Source organism: Chiloscyllium punctatum, chromosome 32, assembly GCF_047496795.1.
Source record: "Chiloscyllium punctatum isolate Juve2018m chromosome 32, sChiPun1.3, whole genome shotgun sequence".
Classification (NCBI taxonomy): Eukaryota; Metazoa; Chordata; class Chondrichthyes; order Orectolobiformes; family Hemiscylliidae; genus Chiloscyllium; species Chiloscyllium punctatum.
This window is the reverse complement of record NC_092770.1, coordinates 1,522,173-1,538,337: the sequence shown is the minus strand read 5'-3', so window position 1 is coordinate 1,538,337 and position 16,165 is coordinate 1,522,173. Positions and strand designations below refer to the sequence as shown.

The following is a 16,165-nucleotide window of genomic DNA, read 5'->3' as shown; positions in this document are numbered from 1 at the left end:
GGCTTCTGCCTACTAAACGCCTCATAGTCTTTGTATCTGAACTAGCAGCTGTTAGTGCGAAATTAAGTAATGATGCTGCATCTTCACTCCCTTCCTTGGCACTTCTTTACTGCCTAGCTATACTGTACCTCTGGAGTATCAGAAAAGTAACTGCCACCTCCTCAATGGGGTTAGGATATGCAGGTTCATTTGTCTCTACATAGTTGCTCCACCTGGCTTTGGTTGTGTGCCACTGTACTCTGAGAGAGAAGGTCAGCAAGTATCATGCACCCTGATTTGCTAATATAGCTGTCATGGTTGAACAGCAGATTGTACATGCAAGCTGTGATAATTGAGTGTGAAACTTGTTGTAGTGCAAAGTAAGTGAAGGTTTTACATAAGCACTTTGTTTCTCTCTGTAGTGAATATAGTTGAATGTAAGTATAGAAACCAGGAAGGAGTATTAGGATATACTTGAATAAATTTGTTTTCAGAAGGGGCAAGTATTAGTGGTTATAGAAAGCTTGAAATTGGGATAAATCCTCAGGGCCAGATGAAATAATTCCCAGATTGCTGTGGGAGGTAAAGCAAGAGATTAGATGGGCTCTGACGTTAATTTTCAAATCCTCTCTGGCTAGCGCAGGGATGCAAATATGGTAACATTATTCATGAAGTGTGGTAGGGATAAACTAGGAAACTACAAGCCAGTGAGTCTAAAAGCTGTGGTAGGGAAACTATGGGACGAAATTCTGAGGGACAGAATCAATCTCCACTTAGAGAAGCAGGATGAGTCAAAGTTAGTCAGCATGGTTTTGTCAAGGGGAAATCATGTCTCTCAAATCTGATTGTATGCTTTGAGAATATAGGCAAGGATAGTGCAGTTAATATAATGGACTTCATTAAGGCTTTTGACAAGGTGGTTTGGTAAAGAAGCTAAAAACCCGTGGGATCCAGGCAATTTAGCAAATTGGAATCCAAAATAATCAGTGCCAGGAAGCATAAGGTGATTGTTGAAGAGTACTTTTCTGTCTGGAAGATTGTGTCCCGTGGCATATTACAGGGTTTGTTATTGATGGGCTAAACAGTAACAAACGGAATTTAATCTTGAAAAGTGTGAGGTAATGCATTTTGGGAGACCAACAAGGCAAGAGATCACAGGTTGAATAGGACTGTAGGATTGTGCATGGGAAATCATGTCTCACAACCTTGATTGAGTTTTTTGAAGAAGTAACAAAGAGGATTGATGAGGCAGAGCAGTAAATTTTATCTATATGGACTTCAGTAAGACGTTCAACAAGGTTCCCCATGTGAGACTGATTAGCAAGGTTAGATCTCATGGAATACAGGGAGAACTAGCCATTTGGATACAGAACTGGCTGAAAAGTAGAAGACAGAGGGTGGTGGTGGAGGCTTGTTTTTCAGACTGGAGGCCTGTGACCAGTGGAGTGCCGCAAGGATCGGTGCTGGGTCCTCTACTTTTTGTCATTTACATAAAAGATTTGGATGCGAGTATAAGAGGTACAGTTAGTAAGTTTTCAGCTGACACCAAAATTGGAGGTGTAGTAGACAGCAAGGAAGGTTACCTCAGATTAAAACAGGATCTTGATCAGATGGGCCAATGGGCTGAGAAGTGGCAGATGGAGTTTAAATCAGATAAATGTGAGGTGCTGCACTTTGGGAAAGTAAGTCTTAGCAGGACTTATACACTTAATGGTAAGGTCCTAGGGAGTGTTGCTGAGCAAAGAGACCTTGGAGTGCAGGTTCATAGCTCCTTGAAAGCGGAATCGCAGGTAGATAGGAAAATGAAGAAGGCGTTTGGTATGCTTTCCTTTATTGGTCAGAGTATTGAGTCCAGGAGTTGGGAGGTCATGTTGCGGCTGTACAGGACATTGGTTAGGCCACTATTGGAATATTGCGTGCAATTCTGGACTCCTTCCTATCGGAAAGGTGTTGTGAAACTTGAAAGGGTTCAGAAAAAATTTACAAGGATGTTGCCAGGATTGGAAGATTTGAGCTTTAGGGAGAGGCTGAACAGGATGGGGTTGTTTTCCCTAGAGCATCGGAGGCTGAGGGGTGAACTTATAGAGGTTTAAAAATTATGAAGGGCATGGATAGGGTAAATCGACAAAGTCTTTTCCCTGGGCTCGGGGAGTCCAGAACTAGATGGCATAGGTTTAGGATGAGAGGGGAAAGATATAAAAGAGACATCCGGGGCAACTTTTTCACACAGAGGGTGGTACATGTATGGAATGAGCTGCCAGAGGATGTGGTGGAGGCTGGTACAATTGCAACATTTAAAAGGCATTTGGATGGGTACATGAATAGGAAGGGTTTGGAGGATATGGGCCGGGTGCTGGCAGGTAGGACTAGATTGCGTTGGGATATTTGATTGGCATGAATGGGTTGGACCGAAAGGTCTGTTTCCATACTGTACATCTCTATGACTCTAAGTATAGCTTATCAGTGCACCTTGGTGTCCGTGTGCACACATCCTTGAAAGCAGCAGGACAGATAGACAAGATTAAAGCAACATATGGAATACTTACCTTTATTAGTCAATGCACTGAATACAGGAGCAAGGCGGTTATGATGAAGCTCTATATAATGTTAGCTAGCTGGAGTATAGTGTGCAATTCTGACTGTCACTAGAGAGGGTGATTCACCATTATGTTGCCTGTTCTGAAGAGATTCAGTTTCGAAAAGAAACTAAATAGGCTTGGGTTATTTTCCTTCGATCACAGAAAGCTGAGGGAGCACTGATTGAAGCGTACAAATTTATGAGAGACATAGATACGATAGATAGGGAAAAACTTTTCACCTGAATGGAGGGGTCAGTAACTGTGATGTGTTGGCGAAGGGAGTGGATTTATGTTAGGAATAGGAGGTTCAGGGAGGATTTGAGGACAGGTTTTTTTTCACCTAGTGGATGGTGGGTTTCTGGAGCTTACTGCCTAAAAGCTCATACAAGCAGGAACTAAGACATCTAAAGACCATTTAAATGAGCATTTGAAACACTACAGCATAGTAGGCTATGAGCCAAGTGCTGGAAAATGTGATCAGAATAGATAGATGCTTGTTGACCAGCATGGATATGATGGGCTGAAGGAGCTGTTTCCTTGCTATTAAAACTCTATGGTCAAATATTTGAATGCTAGGTATAATCGGTAGAGATTGTTGGGAGGTGAACAATAGAAGTGTGATAATTTGAGCAGGGTTTATAGCTAGTGGTCCAGTTGGTACTGTATATGAGGATACATTTGCTGACTTTGATTACCTGTGTGAGGTCACTGAATGTCTTTTGGCACTGCACTTAGGTCCTCAAAGTTTGACTCTAACAACTGCCCTTGCTCCAACTGCCTTTTGTTTGTGTGTCTTGAGGGGCTATTAACCCTCTATGAAAACAGAGCATCACTCCTAGTTTCACTCCTCTGCTGAGATTGTCCAAGAAACATCCAGGAAGAGTCAATCCTCTCCATGTTGTGCTCTTCTTCACCAATTCCCAGCTCCAATTCCTGTCCTGTTGACTCCCCAGACTTCTTTTTTACCATTATGGAGCTTTAAGAAGCTCAGTGTAGTTTTAAGTGCTTCTAGCAAGTTACAATATTTGGACCTTGCTGACAGATGTAGCCAATAAGCAGCTTGGTTAGCAATGGATGTCTGCAGCAGCCATTCAAATGTGCAGACAATATAAAGTTGGATTGTTGCTTGCAAAGATAATGAATGGAGGTAGGTTACTCGCACATTGTGGTGACTGCATCTGCTAACAAGGGCGATCCAATTTAGTCCCAATTTCTTTTTTTATATGGTTATTGTATACAAAATACGAAATCCAATTTACCTGTATCTCCAACTGCTGCACAACTTGCATCTGGACCCGACACTGTGCAGTACTCCTGTCATCTAATGCATGTTCATTATTAAGGTGCCTGCAAGTATTAAACATATATCAAGCATTTTAATGTAACATAATTGCTATTTTGGATAAGCATTGTTTATTGTGATACCCAATGTTACACCCATATTATACATCATATAAGACTGATGAGTGAATCATATTCTTATTCTATAACTTGTAACTGACATTTTTACTGCAGTGAGTTCACTGTTTTTTTCAAGGAAGGTCTAGATAATATCAGTGACAACCAGAAAGGACAGGAATAAACAAATAGACAAAGTTTTCTCTTTATAATCCTGTGGTCTCTTGACACAAAAAGAAATTACAGAACCTTCACAGCACAGGAGAAATCCAATTGGTCTCACTGCTCTATTTTGTTTTCCTATAGCACAGCAAATTTGTTAGTTTTAAGAACCTTACAAAGTTATTATTGACAATAATTTTAGCCAAGCCTGTTATACATATTGGCCATATTAAGGAACTCCATGCAGTAGGACTGATCTCATGTTCACAAAAATATTCAGAGTGCATGACTGGAAATCATTGCAGCAGAGTTATGACCCTCAACCCAATAATTTTAAGGTGCACAAAACAGCAACCATATACTTCTCAATTTCATATAATGTGCTCCCTATGATTGACACAGCACCGAATCAGACCTACTGCATCAGAAAATAAATCCTATGTAAACATTTTATGAACTGAACAGTAGACATCATGAATACTTAAATAAATCCATGAATTTCATCAGCTCTTTCAGAAATGACTAAAAGAGACAAACTCTGCAACTTTACATGGATTGGACACTGAATTTTACAACACTAGCTGCCCCCTCTTCCATTTTACTGACCAACAATCATAGAACCTCAAAGTACAGATGAGGGACAGGCTATTCAGCCCACTGTATCTATGCTGACCATACTGCCATTCTAAACTAATCTCACCTGCCTGTACATGGTCTGTACCTCTCTATTCCCTGCCTTTTCAAGTATTTGTTTAAATGTCTTTTAAACTTTGCCAATGTACCTGCTTCTACCAGCTCCCCTGTAGCACATTCCAGTTACCTCCGTATGAAAAACTTTTATCGCACATCTCCTTTGAACATTTTCTCTCTCACTTTAAATCTATGCCTCCTAGTATTTGACCTTTTCACCCCAGGAAACAGACTCCTACTATCCACCCTATCTACGTCCCTCACTTTTATTTATTTGTATCAGGTCACCCCCTCAGCTTCCATCACTGTAGTGAAACCAATCCGAGTTCATCCAACCTCTCCTTATGGCTAAAATATTCCAATCCAGGCAAGGTCCTAGTAAAACTTTTTTGCATCCTCTCCAAAGCCTCCACATTGTAGAAACAATGTGGCAATCAGAACTGCACATAAGACTTCAAATGTGCCCTGACCAAAGTCTTAAATAGCAGTCCACAGGGTTAAACCTACCAGTGTGCAAGTTGAGTTTTGACTCTCCCAATGTCAATTAGATCAGAGCAGCACTGGGTTAAGGCCCTTAACTCATCGTTAATTATGTACTCCAAGATGTCAATTGGGCAATAGGCTAAAATTTAAGCAGGGCAGGCCAGCAGTAGGTACACTGCCAATGCCATAACACCCTAACTTATAGGTCCATCCGTTGGCTTCCAATCCATGAGTTATTTGTGAAATGCAATCTTTCGATTCAGTAAGTTCATCAATTTCAGAAACGCCCAAGTAAACAGGTTTACAATCACTCTACATCTTCCATATCAAATTGCTTCTCAACCTTTTCTTTTCATGATGTTTAAACTTGAATGTTTCTATGTATATTTTATGAAGAAACAAGCAAACTGGGAAAAAAACTTTTGACTTTCTTCAGAAAATGGTTAACCTATTTTAATTTATTGACACAATTTCTTATTGTGCAAATACAGAATGCACTGGAAAATCTTAAGAATAGGGTAACATCAATGGAAAGTGAAGGAGATTTGATTTTAAGTCCAGTCTGATTCTAAATTCTGAAGAACTCAGTTTCTCTCTCCACAGATATTTCTAGCATAATATTCCCAGCTAACATAATCAGCCCTCTTCCATCACGCAGAAGATACAAAAATTTGAAAGATTTAAGAACAGCTTCTTTCCCGCTGTTATTAGACTTATGAATGGATCTCTCATATATCAGTTATTCTTTTTCTGCACTTTCTTTGTAGCCATAACACTATATTTTGGGCAGCACGGTGGCACTGCTGCCTCACAGCGCCAGAGACCTGGGTTCAATTCCCGCCTCAGGCGGCTGATTGTGTGGAGTTTGCACATTCTCCCTGTGTCTGCGTGGGTTTCCTCCGGGTGCTCCGGTTTCCTCCCACAGTCACAAAGATGTGCAGGTCAGGTGAATTGGCCATGCTAAATTGCCCGTAGTGTTAGGGAAGGGGTAGATGTAGGGGTATGGGTGGGTTACGCTTTGGCGGGTCGGTGTGGACTTGTTGGGCTGAAGGGCCTGCTTCCACACTGTAAGTAATCTAATCTAATCTAATCTAATCTATATTCTGCATTCTGTTCTATTACCCTGATGTACTTATATAAGGTCTGATTTGTTTAGCATGCAAATAATACTTTTCACTGTATCTTGGTACATAATAAATCAAATCAAAGAGTTTCTGGGTTTCTCCAGCATTTTCTGCTTTTAAGATCTCTAGTATCCACAGTACAATATGTTGCTTACAATTTCACATCATTCTACTAGGTTGAATTCTAATTCTAACTCTGTCCAAATGAGATTTTGTATGAGTTAAAATATCACCCACCATCTCAAACTGTCTAATCTTAGTAATTGGTATTGGCAAGGTGGACGTAACTTTAGGCAACAATTATATTGATGAATATAATTCCACTTCTGTATTACTAAGGCTTCCTAACTTTGCCTTAAATGATATATTTCCAATCAGTTTTACAGGCAGACCATTTATTAAGACATAAACGACAATTTTGCCTTTAAAATCCATTGGGCTCAATTTTCCCATTTTAAGCTAAATGCTTTTTCAAGTGAGATTCATGGGACTCTGTCTGCCAGAGCTCAAGGAGCCTATCTCTTGCAATCTTTCGCTCGAGCCTCATTAGTTATGCAATCTTGCACCTTGGATGCCTAACTCAGGAAGTGTGCTGTTAGAGAGGCCAAAGTGCTCACCAATGCTGGGTTGTCTCGCATTCATACCACTGGCACTGTGTTTAAAGCCCAGCCGCGCACCATTTCAAACACAACAAAACAGGAACTAGCCCTCATACTGTGGTGTTTGACTATGGTCATCAAGGGCGTGAGGGAAGGATATTCACTCCCCACTTCATGGATCTTCTGTGCTCCTTAAGGGTAAGTGCTATCATCTTTTCTCTGTTATTTTAAACATGTAGGGCCACCACTCACTGGAACTCTGACAATGCTCATGCCTCTCAGCAAGGTGTTTGAGCTACAACCCTCACTACTGCGCACATGATGTCTAGATCGCACTCACCTAATCCTACCAAACTCGTGACCTTTCCTAATATCTGCATTTCCTAGTCACTCATTGGGGTCACCTGACTGCGTCTCCTATTTGTGATGTTCTTCTATCAGACTCAATCAAACTCATTTCACTGCAGGAATAAATGGCCCAGTTTCTGAACTGAGGTCTCCACACCACCTTGACTAACCAATCTGCAATCTTTGAACTCTTTGCACTTGACCTGTAGAAATGACCATACCTCAATCCCCATTGTCAAAGACATGGATCCCTGGACTCTGTTAGGACCAAGCACCTGACTGACTGTCGCCAATCCTCTGGATTGAAATAGGATGAGACCATTGACTGACTCCGGTAGGACCCCTTGACTGACCAGTGTTCCCATTCACCTCAATAAAGAGTGCTTTGCTTTGACACTCACACATGGTCATTTGCTTGAAACACATGCAGTGAGTTTGCAGCGTAAACTGCTAGCACGAACTGTATTGTGACTCGGGTGTAGTATGGTGCTGCACAGCAACATTTCCATCCTCTGTTGAGAGCTCCCCACTTGAAAAGCTGTCAGCCTCTCTCTGTAGAAGTGACGCAAACCACAGAGGCCTCTTACTGAGGATGAAAAAAAATCCATAAACAAAGAAAATAATATGATCCACACAGAGGCTGGTATCTCATAAGTTGGTGCAGGAGCCAGTGAATGTGTGTGCAGAGAACAATGTGCAGTAGACAGAGGCTAGAAGCCTCAAAGTAAGTGCAAAGGGAGTGAACGCTATGAAAGCAAGATAAGATGCATAAGATATGTGTGTGCCCCTGCACATAAAGCGAGAAACATGCAAGTCCTTGCTGTCCCTGAGCTCCAAAGTTAAGGGCTGAAGTGGTGTGTGGGTTGTTTGAAAAACAGCTATGATGAAGTGGTGAGGCTGGTGGTTTATCAATGCAGACTGGTGTGAACCACGGGTTGAGGAGGGTAATGTCTATTGAGCATGTAGGGACATTGATGTGAAGCAGCAGTTACAATGATGGCTGTGGCTAGAAGGTACCCACTGTCATTTACATACTGGAAATTTGTGTTATCTAGTTTCTAATGAAAGAAGGAAAAATTGGTGAGTTGGGGCATGGACTAAGGTAGGTGCCGATCATGGATGAGATTCTGAAGTTACCATTTAAGAATTGAGGGGAAGGGTGCAAATAAAATCTTTGCATTTCGATTCTGATTTTTCTCATTCTTCCCATGTTTTCCCATGTTGCACCAATGAGGGGAAATTTCCATCCACTTTAATGATTACCTGCATCTCAACTTTCATTTAACATACTGACAAAACATGATATTCTCAAGAAAGTATGACTTGGAAACCAAATTATTTAGTCTAATTAGCCAACGCTAGTATTTATCTTCCATGCGAGCAATAATGCTAATCCTATCCTAAACAGATCCAATTTCTACTGGAGATATCGAAAACACATCTTGTGGACTTTACACTTTTCAAGTGAGGTTCTAAAATTAGCTGTTAGGATTTTTTATTTGGAAAGGCGTGGTATCCTTTTGCAGAGATAAAGGAACCTTCTGGATAGATCCAGGGACCCCTTTGGGATTATTAAAAGCATGCATCCCTGTGTGGAGAAAATAGTTCAACCCATTGGAATTGTCAGGTTTAATGAAAGTGACAAGCTGCCAGGGCATTTAAATGTCCTGCCCTTTATAGCCTGAAGCTTTTATTAAGGGACTCTCTGCTTGCTGTTTCACTCTGAGATCATAAGACTGATGGTTACTAAAGGATACCTTTGTATGATTTCTCGACCTATTATCATCATTTTGGGGTGCCTATCAATTTACAGTTTGATTCATAGTTTCAAGCATTTGTAAGTCTTTGATGTAGTGTGATGAATTCTCATGCTTGTTTTTATAAGAGATTAAACTGTTACAATAATTTAAAAGTAATGAATGGATCTTTCTAACAAGTACTATCATTGATAAAGAGCGGTGTCATAAATAGAATGAAGCTCTATTTGATTTTGTCTCAGCACAGGTCCTGAGGACATTCTGTGCTACATAATGATAGAGTTGGCATGGAGTGTATAAGGTCATGGGTTGATAGGAATTTGCATTAAGGTGACATATGTACTATAAAGGGCCATAGAGGATATAGTTTTAGCATGGCATAAGGGGCCACTGGAGGTAAATAGAGGGGCATAGGTTGTCATCAAAGGTCTGCAAGGCCATGGGGGTAGGTTGACAGCATGAACTGGCATAAATTGGCATGGATATGTCAAACAAATGTGTGTGTGTGGGAGTGAGGCAATGAGTATTAAAATACAATTTTATTGTTTTTTTTGTCAGAGCACTGAGGCCAGCATTTTGGCCAATCTGCCTATGTAACTATGGTCTGATACTTGTGAACATGAGCTGCCCTATCACCATTCCCATCAATGAAAATTACAATATCTGGGGCATCTTCTCCTGAGTTTCATTTGCAAAGTCAGGTAAATTCAGGCCATAGGAAAAATAACAAAATTAAACGTAATTTTTTTTGCCAAGTTTACACGAATACTTTTTGTGTTTTCACTCATGATTTGCTATGGCTTAATGTTAGTTTACTGCCTGAATTGTTTTAATATTTCAGCTAGCAACATTAAGTTGGAAAGAAAAAAGAACTAAAATCCTTGGTGGGAGACACTACCAGTCAGAAAGGAACACAGAAAATATAAGTTGAGGAGTGATGGTTAAGCACTACCAACTTTGGATAATAAAATAAAAACAGCAAATGCAAGAAATCACAATAAGTCAGACAGTAGTATCTGTGGACAGGAAAACAAAATTAATGTTTTAGGTCATGAGAACAGGAAGGTGGTTTGAGACGTTACGAGTCATAAGTGAAAATTGAGGCAGTTGTTCATAAGAATAGGTAAAGATACGATTGAAAGAAATTTGCAAAAGTCTTAGAACAGAATGACATCAACTTGCATCTATATAGCATATTAACATAATAAATTGTCTCAACATTCTTCACAGGATCACTGTCAAATAAAACAAGGGCTGAGAAAATAAACAGAACTAAATAAAATCTCAGTAAGCAAATAGATTTGAGTGAGGAATATGTTAAATAGAATCAGAACAATCTTTACATAATTTTGTCTTTATAATTACTCTACTCCTCTCTTTGTACAACCCAGTCTAACACCAGCACCTCCAAATCAGGTATACTCCTCTCAACAGTGTTTTGAATCATTATCTCTAGACAATATAAGTCACTATAGACTACTCAAGGTTTGGTAGAAGATTTGTAGCTTGGGTGCTCGTTGTTGTGGTTCTGTTCGCCGAGCTGGGAATTTGTCTTGCAAACGTTTCGTCCCCTGTCTAGGTGACATCCTCAGTGCTTGGGAGCCTCCTGTGAAGCGCTTCTGTGCTGTTTCCTCCGGCATTTATAGTGGCCTGTCTCTGCCGCTTCCGGTTGTCAGTTCGAGCTGTCCACTGTAGTGGCCGGTATATTGGGTCCAGGTCGATGTGTTTGTTGATAGAGTCTGTGGATGAGTGCCATGCCTCTAGGAATTCCCTGGCTGTTCTCTGTTTGGCTTGCCCTATAATGGTAGTGTTGTCCCAGTCGAATTCATGTTGCTTGTCGTCTGTGTGTGTGGCTACTAAGGATAGCTGGTCGTGTCGTTTCGTGGCTAGTTGGTGTTCGTGCATACGGATCGTTAACTGTCTTCCTGTTTGTCCGATGTAGTGCTTTCTGCAGTCCTACACTACATCGGACAAACAGGAAGACAGTTAACGATCCGTATACACGAACACCAACTAGCCACGAAACGACACGACCAGCTATCCTTAGTAGCCACACACACAGACGACAAGCAACATGAATTCGACTGGGACAACACTACCATTATAGGGCAAGCCAAGCAGAGAACAGCCAGGGAATTCCTAGAGGTATGGCACTCATCCACAGACTCTATCAACAAACACATCGACCTGGACCCAATATACCGGCCACTATAGTGGACAGCTCGAACTGACAACCGGAAGCGGCAGAGACAGGCCACTATAAATGCCGGAGGAAACAGCACAGAAGCGCTTCACAGGAGGCTCCCAAGCACTGAGGATGTCACCTAGACAGGGGACGAAACGTTTGCAAGACAAATTCCCAGCTCGGCGAACAGAACCACAACTATAGACTACTCTCTCACTAGGGAGAACAATTCAGAGTGAAGTTAACCTAAGGGTCACCATGCCTCAGGTAAGGGGTGAATTTGAGATAGTGGAGCTTTCATGGTGATCTCAGCAAATACAGGCATTAAACCTACCTCACTCTGCATTACAAACTAGCTGTCCAGCCAACTGATCTAACCAACACCCCTGTATAATACCCTCAATCATTCATGTTATGGGTTTGTAAGTCATGACATATTTCAGGATTTATATATTTTTAAGTGATAATGTTCCCCACGTGGTTAGTAAGTTTAACCAGAGAGTTGTGCCATTAAGACCAGGAAACAATCCATGATCCATGGTGTATGAACTGATTTCAGTACAAATTATAACTTGTCTCTCTGACTTTGGGGTTAGGAACAGGAAGTCAGTCTGGACTCTTGTATCTGATCACAATATCCACTTTTGATTGTGTAGATATCTGGATGAGAAAGATTGCACATCTAAACTGCTGAATGCCAACAGCCACTTTCAAGTTTCACACTTTAGTAATGGTCACGAAAACCCATCTCTAAAAAGGAGAATGGATTTAGATATGATTCGTTTTAGTTAAATCAGGTACATATTTAGCAAACACGTAGGTCTTCACATTTGCTAGATATGGGAACCTTAATAAATAATTAAAATATAATGAAACAAAAATGTCCACAACTACACTGCAGCAATTACAGAAAACCCACCATTGCTGTTCTGTAACTACTGTATCCATCAGAATTGTATACAGCATTGTCATCAACCTACACCACATAAAGATGGCATCTGCTCATGTTTATTAATACCACTCCATAGAATGAAATGGAAAGTAATGACAATGCAACAGTGGGTATTCTCTTAAATTAAATTTCAATGGGCATCAAAAGATTTAACCTAAAACAAGCCTTCAATGCACTAAATGAAAAATAAGAAAGAAAGGTTTTTCCAAAGTTATGTGAGACAATGCCACTCTGTTGAAATCATTATTGATGACAAATTGAAAAAGGACATAGGATTTGGAAATGCCAAAGCTGCCGCTTTGCTTTCTGTAATTATAGGCTAGCTTGCAGCCCTCGTATTATTTAAAGAATAACCCAGGCAGATCAATGAACACTTGCAATATTGCATTTTTTTTTTCTGCTACATCTGCTGTCTTTCTTTCATACCATTGTTTACCAGCAATGAGCAAAATAATAGTGTCTATTCAATTTCATAGTTAATTATGCCAATTATGGTAGAGAAATTGGACACAACCAGAGAAATGGTATAAATAAACTGCCATCTTAATAAATCAAGAGATCTTTCATAGGTTTAAATTATTAATCTATTTATTTATGATTATTTTATACAGAAATGATGACTCTCTTTCATGCTTTAGTAACCACTTCAGGTAAGACATATTTCTCCTCACAAATTCTCTGTGATTTATATAACAAGCATGAGATAAGCCTAAAAATGATAGGATTGGTGGTTTTTTCTCACTCTGTGTTTAATTGCTGTTTCAAATGCATATGCAAAGGGACATTTCATTAATCATTTAATCACATCCCTAGCAGGAAGTTGGACCTAATGTTGCAAATACCCTTTTCATTTCAATAGTCCATAATGCTATCGTATGCACTTGATATATTGCATATGTCATAAATTATAGCTGCTTCAAAACGACCAAGTGGGTTGTTATCCCCATAGATGCTTGTTACAAAACCTTTATTAAGTTTTCTACTTATTGCCAGTTCTATTTCACAGCTTCATTCCAGTCTCCAATAACAGCTATTTCTAATGTCAAAGGTCTATAAATTACCCATGCAATCTCTAACACCATTTCACAGACCCGTTCTACTTCTACTGGTCTGCTAACAAGGCGATTACACACAAATTACTGAATGCTTATGAAATATTTAAGTGCATTCTACTTTGCTATGCATTAATAAGAGGAAAGCAGGCTCTGGAATTCTGGTTAGCTCCAGTCCCTAATGTCCCCTAATGAGCCTCTTACAGTGACTCTAGTTCAAATACAGAGGTGAAGGAAAAATGCAAAGGGTGCCTTCAAAAAACCAGCACTGTACAAATATTCTATGAGCCAGCTCTAATTTATGGGTCACTTTATAGGTATATTGATTTTTGTTTTCAAAATGGAATAAATGATGTGGTTGTCTGCCATTCAGTAAAGGGGTGTGAAAGCTATTTGTTAGATGTTGGATTCAGTCAGACCTGATGCTTAAGTGTGAAACTTGAATATGTTTAGAATCCTAACTTACAATCATTATTAATTTAAACAGTTGTTGTGAACTGAAACAAGTAGCAAAAAAACACAAATCCATGTAATTTGATTTTTTTTCCATGACTGCCATTTACAATCATAAATTAGCCTTGATAAACATAATCTATAGTTGAAGTTGTGATTGATTAATACAGAAATTACCATAATCATTTAATACATATACGTCATGCCAGTTACAATATAAAGTAAATGGGGGGCAATATATTCCAAACACTACAACCCACCAGAAACTGCATCTGGATGACAATTTCACAATTGTTTGGTTGTGTTTTCTAAAAGGCAATTTCAATTCTATTTACAGCTATTTACATGACAGAACTACATTTATTTGCATTTGCTGTTCAAACTTTGTATAACTCCATCATGTTGATATGGCACTTTCATCAAATATAGTGGACAATATCTGACCCATGAGTGTGCTGTAAATATGGTCAGAGTAAGATAAAGGATGTATTCAATTTCTCTAATTCCAATCATTTTGATTTTCAGCTGATTTCAAACCTACCACCAATCGAACAGAACCTCTCAAAATCAGCAGTATAATCTGCACTTTCTTTTTAACAGTATGTATTTTAATTCAAAGCAGTTGGAAACCTGCCAGAGCAACACATTAGGTTAGAATCTGAGAAGTGCACAAAAGCTAGCAAACAAGACAATTTCATTAATAGATTCATTGTGCACACTCTTACAAAGTAAATATTTTCAGCTGTGAAACTTCTGTAAATAAAATTCAACGCTTCGCTGTTTATGTGGGTTGCAATGTTTAGAACACAAAGTACAAGCAGTTACCTTCCATATCACATTTTACATAACTGATACGATAAGTGTTGTTTGACTTTCCGCAAATACTTCTGTTAAATTTAGGAACAAAATAAACTGCATTAGTTCATAAATCGTTTTAGAACAATTCTGACTATAACACAATTTGTTCCTCTTTTGGCCCATGTATACTTGTACTTTATAATAGTATGGCCAGCTAATGGAATTTTCCTGGCATTTAAGTGTTAACAGAATAAAAGATTGTACACTGTCTGAATTAACCACAAATAGGTAAGTTCAAAGTCTTTTTATTTCACATTTAGTTTATAGATAACCAACAAGGTTTAAATATGATTCTGGTCAGTAATGCATGATGATGATGTCATTCTAAGCCTGAATGTCTTCTAAGAAAAGACTTATTTCTTAATATTTATCCTTGAACAGTGGTGTTTACGTGGATACATCTTCTTTTGCATAAAAAGGATTCTTCTGATACTAAAAGTGTTATCTTCATAAGATTAAAACACAGCATTCTTTACACTGCACATCAATTTTTGTTAGTCAGCTACAAACAGGTTAAAAAAGAGAAACTTCATTTAATAGATAAGCTTTAGACCATATCTTTCTGATTCTGTATAGAAAATAACTACATTACACAAAAATACTCAACAATCATTGGAATGGTTAAGTTTGGACGCAAAATACAGCAAAACATCAAATTTTCCAAGTTTTGTCATTTCACAGCAAGTCTCATCTGACATTTATATGTCAGTAATGAAGATGTACTGTTAAATGTTATCATGAATTACTGACGTTATACTAAGTGATCTGCAAAACGGTTAGTTTCTGTCAACACCTTTCCTTGCAGAGAATCAAGAATGTGTATCAGCAATCTTTTGGCAATACTTATTATGCACAAATGTTTATTACTGAACTGTTAGTATGATTCTCTTCTAAATACTTTGCTTAATCTCAACCACGACCTTATCATAAGTTCCTTCTTTCTCTTAATAATTATATACTTATGCAGCAATGAACAGTTCTATCACAAAAAGTCTTATCAGTACAAAATACATTCAAAATATTGAATGAAATATTTCAATAAAATTACTTAATCCAGAGTACTTTTGATGATACTTACGAAGCTGTTAAACGTTTACACAGAAAAACATATTAATGAAGAGTGTAGTGACTTTAACGAGATCATTATACTAAATGAAAACTAAATTCCCCAGCTTTATGAATGATTTAGTTTGTACTGCACATTCAGTCACTATACTAGGCAGCAAATACACTACCTCAGAAATTTAAAGATAAAAATACATTCAATTCCTGAGATGTTATTCTTCACTTCACCCAAAATCCTTTCCATTATCAGAAAAGAAACACAGCACGACAGAGTTTTCTACTGTAATCCCCCTTCCAAATACTTCAGTGTAACTGTCTTTTAAGCGAAAAACTGTAAACTGCTTTTTAGTTAAGAGAAGTTCCACTTCAGCACCCAGACAAGATTCCCTTAGAAATTTCCATCAGTCAACTATCTGAATCCACAACATTGGCCTGGATAGTTTTTCATTCCAATGGCAAGCATGCTTTATTAATTTTTTAT

The 16,165-nt window shown here is 38.8% G+C and overlaps 1 protein-coding gene across 16 annotated transcripts in view; it reads right to left on the bottom strand.

The window, feature by feature from the left end:
- Window positions 1–16,165, bottom strand: part of foxp2 (forkhead box P2) — an 808,606-nt gene that overhangs the window by 52,890 nt on the left and 739,551 nt on the right. For all 16 annotated transcript variants that reach the window (XM_072551474.1, XM_072551463.1, XM_072551467.1 and 13 more), the window contains one exon: window positions 3,818–3,905. In XM_072551474.1, coding sequence (XP_072407575.1) covers window positions 3,818–3,905 — 88 coding nt within the window. The remainder of the gene's footprint in view (window positions 1–3,817; window positions 3,906–16,165) is intronic.